A 6,255-nucleotide genomic window follows, 5' to 3' on the forward strand; every position below is an offset into this window, starting at 1 on the left:
CCGCCCGCCCGCCTCGCTGTGTGTCCGCGTGCGGGGCTCCTGCTGGAACCCACGCTGGGCGCCTCTGCTTCGGAAGCGCTTCTCTTGAAGCGAGCGGGCGGAGCTGCTGCCGTCGAAATGCCGCCGCCGCCTCGGAAGCGACGCAGTTGTTGAGACTGGAGGCCGGATCTCCCAGCCGCCCTTGCAGTGAAGTCCCCGTTTGGCCAGGCCCTTGTCAGAGGGGGTGACAGACCGAGCCGTCGTCCTGAGGCCGGGACCCGGATGCAGCGAGCAGGCGCCCTGGCACCCTCCCTGCCTGCTCCGCTCCGCTGCAGCCCGGCCACCGAGCAGCTGGGGCCGGCGACCACGGCCCACGGCCGAACCTGGCCTGCCGGCTGTTCTTAAACAGGGTTTGATCGTCGCCGTTCGCTTACGTGTCCTCTGTGACTCCTCTCCTGCTGCAACAGCCAAGCTGAGCAGTTGTGAGAGACCAGATGACGGCCACACCCTTGACGGAAAAGTGTGCCCCTGCTCTGGGGACAGCAGGCCGCCGGAAGATGAAAATTGCCTGGGTCCTTTTCATTTCTTCTTTCATCCATAGATTATCTAGAAATAGATCATTTAATTTTTAAAGCAGTTGTGGGTTTTTTAGTTATCTTCTTTACTGCTGGTTTTTGTTTGAATTCCGTTGTGGCCGTAGAACATACGCTGAAGGATTTCAATCTTTTGAATTCATTCGGGCTTTCTTTATGGTCCAAGATAGAGCCAATATTGGTAAATCTTCTGTGTGCACTGGAAAAGAATATGAATTCTGTAACCCCATTTTAAAAATTGCTTTTTATTCTCTGGTTATAAATAACTATTCCTGGGCGGGCCCTTGGCCCAGCGGTTAGGTGGCACGCTGGCTTCGGAGGCCCGGGGTTCGCTGGTTCGGATCCCGGGTGAGGACGTGGCACAGCTTGGCACGCCATGCTGTGGTAGGCATCCCACGTATAAAGTAGAGGAAGATGGGCACAGATGTTGGCTCAGGGCCAGTCTTCCTCAGTGAAAAAAGGAGGATTGGCAGCAGATGTTAGCTCAGGGCTAATCATCCTGGAAAAAAAAAAAAGAAAAGAAAAAAACCATTCCTACCACTGTTTGTTGATGGAAACAATATACAGCCTCATGCTTCTCTTAACACAGACTCAACAGAGTAGGTGGAACTGACCTTGAAAGCCACAAGAATTGCGTAACTCTTAAACAGTGACAATATTTCTCTGTTTTATTCTGGGAAGGAAAAACCATTCCAGCTAAACATCTTATTCCTTTTCAGTGAGCTCTGTGAACAGAATATAGAAATTACATTGACTCCAGAAATGATCGAAGCGGAATTCCCCCTGTTGGACTCCAAGGACACCAAGAAGGAGAAGTAAGTGGATGCTTTTATGCCTCAGTAAGAGGTGACCTTGGGTAAAATCTGTCCTACGTGACAAACAGAACTGTCGTATTGTCTGAACCTAAAAACGTGTCAAAAGAAACACATTTCTGATGCTTTAGATATTTAGATGTGTATTTACTTTACGCACAGTTATGCTCTCTCAAATGTTGTTGGCAAGTAAACATTTAAAAACTGAATCCAATTTTCCCATCGACTTGTCATTTAATTTCGGAGATGTGTTTGTTTCTTATTAACAGCTGAACGAGTTTCATTCAGTGTCAGGAACCCAGGCTCTGGAGCCAGATGAGACCTGGGGCTGAATCCCAGCTCCATCATTTATTACACGTGAGATCTCCAGCCACGTTACTTACCTTCGGTAACGGGGCCTCGGTTTCTCACTGTAACAGGCAGAAAATAAAATCTCTCTCACGGGTGGTCGTGAGGATGAAACGAGATGCCAGTGTGAAGACATCAAGCCAGTTGCTTGATGTGAAATAGCTGCTCAGCAAATGTTCGTTCTTCCCTCCGCCTCTCCATCAGGGGCCAACCAGCTAAACAGAGGTCATCTTCCCCCTCCTTCAAAAAACGGGTTGTAAAGAATACTGTTGTAATGTGAATAACCACCTATAGTTCATATGGTTTATAAGTTTGAAATTCAAGTATACTTTTTAAAATTCCTTTTCTTTTTAAAAAATGCCTTTTTTATTATTAAAAAATCAGAAAATATGAAAAACTATAAGGAATAAAAGAAAAACAATAATCCTATCACTCAGAAACAATAACTTGTACATTTTGATGTATGGTCTTCCAAGTATGTATTATATATATGTATTTTTCAATTTATATATAGTTGAACAAAATTCAATGATATTATATGTATTGCTTTGTCCTCTATGCTTTTATTTAGCAATATGTCATAAACATATATTTATAAATGCAGATAAACATCATTATAATTCACTGATAGATGGACCGTAATTTACCTAACCAACCCTCTACTGATGATCACGTAAACCCTTTTCAGCATTTTGCTCGTCCCAGAAGTACTGCAACCAACATCCTTGGGCCATAATTCGTTGCAAACTTATCAGACCGTTTCCTTAGAATAAATTCCTAGAAACGTAAATGCTAGATCAATGTGCATTTTAAGATGTTAAAATATACTGCTTCATTGCCATCCAGGAAGTCCATCAACACACCTCCCACCAGCAGAGGTCAGGACTGCCCACATTCAAATGCCCCGAACAACACAGAATGCTATCATTGTTTTTTCTTCTTTACCAATATGATAGATGAAAAAATGACCATCTTACTCTTTTAAATTCTCTGTTTACAAGTGATGTTAAAATTTTTCCTATGCTTATGAGCTATTTTTCTTTTTTTATGAGGGGTTCTGCCTATTTTGTAGGAAGTGTTTATCTTTTTCTTGTTTGTTTGCAAGAGTCCCTCATATATTAAGGAGAATCAGCGTTGTCAGTTTCTGAGTTTGTCTTTGACTTGGCTGAGGTGCTTTGGGAGGCCCTGCCTTTTCTGAAAGGAGTGTCTTGGAGGGGTGTGGGGTCCTTCGGTCTGTTTGTGACAGTGTCAGAGTCCTACAGCCTCCAGCACTTGTGAGAAAATAGGTTGGCAGTTTCTGGTGAAAGAAAATTTAGCAAATAAAAATTTTAAGCAGAATTTCAGTGAGCATCTGTTTTGATAAAATACCATGTTACAAGACACAGCACGTAGAACCTGACACCTCCACAAACAGATGCGATTTGCATCTTATTTAAGATTTCAAACAGTTGCCTAAGAGTTTTAAATAAAAGCCTTTTGTTTCTATCTCAAAAATGCCCCCTGGGCATAGAAGGGCTTGCATGTGAGCGGGGTAACATCCACTACTTCTCTGCTCCCTTGCCCTTTAACGTGCTTTTTCACCCTTTATACTACAGAGCTAATAATGAATGGCACTTGGTTATCACATTATTATTAAATGAAATAGAAGTTATTACTTCATATTTTCACCCAAAGTGGTTTATCATTTTTCTTTTTTAATATATTTCAGCTACTTTACAAAAATACTAACAATGAACTCTAAACATTTTCTGCACATCAAATTAGTTTCCAATTGTTTCAAAATACACATTTTCAGGAATCATATCTATGGCATGTTGAATTCACCTGTTTTTCAGTTTAAATTATTTTATGTACATTTTCATATGTCAAAATGGTCAACCTAATTATCATTTTATTGGCTAAATAATATTCCAACCAGTTGATGATTTTCAAACACAGATGATTTTCAGAAGTGATTTGGTTCTGAAATTCTCTCCAGCTCATATCAAGCATTATCTGATACTAGATTTTGTCCTCTGTCCTTACGAGTTCCTTCTCCTCACCTCCTTCAGCCTCAGCCAGAAGCTGACGGAGTCCTCGCTCACAGAGGCGCACACAACCAGAGCTTGGCTAGACAGGGACAGGGCAAAAAGGACGCATCAGTGTTTAATTTCTCCCATGAAGGCTGCTGTCCATCTGGTTTTTGGAAAATATTTATTTCCATGGATACAAAGAATTATCTTTTCTCTCTCGGCTGTGATTAACCTGAGATTCTCTGCTGCCCTGGTGGTGGCCTCAGCGCCCTGGAGACCCACTCAGGGGACTCCTGCTGCCAAATGTCCAAGAAACTGAGAACGACGTTAGCTGCTGACACACCATCCTCACTCCTCAGAACGTCACAGTATCACTCAATCATTAATGTCTTTAGAGGAAGAAATGATCCCATATATATTTTGAAATCAATTCCATAAACTAGTACCAATTAATTTTTTAATTATATGCATTAGGGAACATTTTAATTCTGTTTTCAGATATTTCTGCTTTTTCAAAACTGCCAGGCACTTGCCGGAACTTACCATTTCACCCTCTTCAGAGAATGGTTCAGAAGCCCTGGATCTTACATTGTGTCTCCCATGCAGGCAGATCAGGTAGCTGTGCTCCCCGTCTTTAGACATCTGTCCTTTCCATCAAATGCTCTCCTTGTTTCCTCCCAAAATTTTGGAAAGTTCTACCCAGCAACCCCTTGCACACCAGGCAAAGGTTTGGGCTCCATGTCAACCACTGCTTGATCCAGGTGCATAACCTCCCTCTTGATTCCCACCCTTCTGGAGCCGTTGTCAGAGTCAGAGATACTGTGTGTCTGCTTTATTCACAAATGTGAAGAGTCAGCTGATGCTGCCTGAGCATTGAGAGGACATCACGCTAGGAGGTCTATGAATAACTTCTCGTTTCATCTTCGCAACAATCCTGGGAGACGGGAATTACCACCATTCGTACCTCTGGACACGGAGACTGAAAGCTGGGTAACTGGGCCGCACTGAGAACACTGGTGCGGCTGAGTGTGGAAGCCGGTTTGAATCACTTACTAGCGAACTGTTTCCACTGGTAACTAAATTATCGCTAAATACAGTGAAAACCTTCTTTATAGAGATCTATGTAAACAACTCCTCCAGCCTTCCCTGAGGTGCCCCTGGCAGTTCTGGCCCTGCAGCAGGGTGTTGGTGGGTGACCTGAGTGTCCCGTGACACGCCCTTATGTGTCCCTGTTGGGTTTTGTGTTTAGAGAGGTGAGAGACCAAGCACCTCCGACGGAGAAGGCCGGAGAAAAGGTGCTGGAGGAGATGAACAGTCTGCGGGCCAAGGCGCTCAACCCACACCTGATTCTAGAGTAAAAGTCACCACAGGGTCAGGTCCTGTCCTGCGCTTTCTGCAAGTCACTGCGGTCCTCTGTGTCCGTTTATGTTCCCGCCATTTTTGGAATTAAAGTTTCTAGAGAAGAAAATTGAAATATGGACGATATATATATTTTTAAGTGATAATTTTTGTTTTTAAAAATAAAATGTCCTTACTATGATGGTGATGTTTGAAGCCTCCTGGTGAAGACTTAGTGCTGGCCCGGGGACGTCCGGGATGGGCGGGCGCCGGGTGAGGAGAGACTAAGAGCCGGGTGCTGACACCGCTCCTGAGGGTCTCAGAGGTGTGATACCTGGGCCAGAGGTGGGAAGGGTTGGCAAGGGGGCTGCTTTGCACAGAAGTCAGCCCCCCTGCGCGTCGCCGACTTGGGCTTAGCAGCCGCTCCTGGAAAAAGTGACCTCAGTGAGGACACTGCCTTCCCAAGTCACCATGCTGACAGCAGACACGCGCGAGGAGGGACTGGAGATGGAGAGGACATCGTGGGTGACTGGAGCTTGCAGACTGTTCAGGGAGCAACTGAAAACACCTCTCCGGGAACTCTCAAAACCGCCAGCGACAAGAGGTCATTGCCAAGGGCCAGGAGTCCCTCTGAACCAACCCAGCCCGTGTACAAAACAGAAGTTTTCCTCTCTCAGCTGTGCACCGAACTTCCTCTGGGAAATGCCCTGGGGAGGGGACACCAACAGCGGAAGGCAGAGCCCAGTGGCCACTCCTTAAAGCTAGGATTGCCAGACACAACAATGCTCAGTTAAAATTGGAGTTCTGATAGACAACCATTAATGTTTTAGTGTCTGCCTGTCCCAATAGTGTATGTCCTATTCAGAACGTATTACACCAAAAAAATAATTCATTGTTTATCTGAAGCTCATATTTAACTGGGCATTGTATATTTTTATTTGCTGCATCTAGCAACACTACTCAACCCCAGCCGTCCTTTGAGAGACATCGTATGCTGCATAATTGAATGACTGAGTGAGACAGAGGCAGTCGTTAACAGGGAGTTTTGTGTGAGGTTTGAGGCAGGCTTTCCAACCAACTAGAAGGACAGTCAGAGTCCCCTGGGTCCACCATGTTCCAGGTCCTCTGCTGGCCCATAATGGGGTGCGGCTCCTTCCATCCTCACACCCTCCC

The 6,255-nt window shown here is 44.8% G+C and overlaps 1 protein-coding gene across 1 annotated transcript in view; it reads left to right on the plus strand.

The window, feature by feature from the left end:
• LOC106823639 (cilia- and flagella-associated protein 221) overlaps nt 1-5,283 on the plus strand; it is a 92,065-nt gene extending 86,782 nt beyond the window's left edge. Inside the window, exons 23-24 of the mRNA XM_044768103.2 lie at nt 1,292-1,387; nt 4,994-5,283. Coding sequence (XP_044624038.2) covers nt 1,292-1,387; nt 4,994-5,102 — 205 coding nt within the window. The 3' untranslated portion in view covers nt 5,103-5,283. The remainder of the gene's footprint in view (nt 1-1,291; nt 1,388-4,993) is intronic.
• Nucleotides 5,284-6,255: the final 972 nt, after the last annotated feature.

This window comes from Equus asinus, chromosome 4 (genome assembly GCF_041296235.1).
Source record: "Equus asinus isolate D_3611 breed Donkey chromosome 4, EquAss-T2T_v2, whole genome shotgun sequence".
NCBI classification, from domain to species: Eukaryota; Metazoa; Chordata; class Mammalia; order Perissodactyla; family Equidae; genus Equus; species Equus asinus.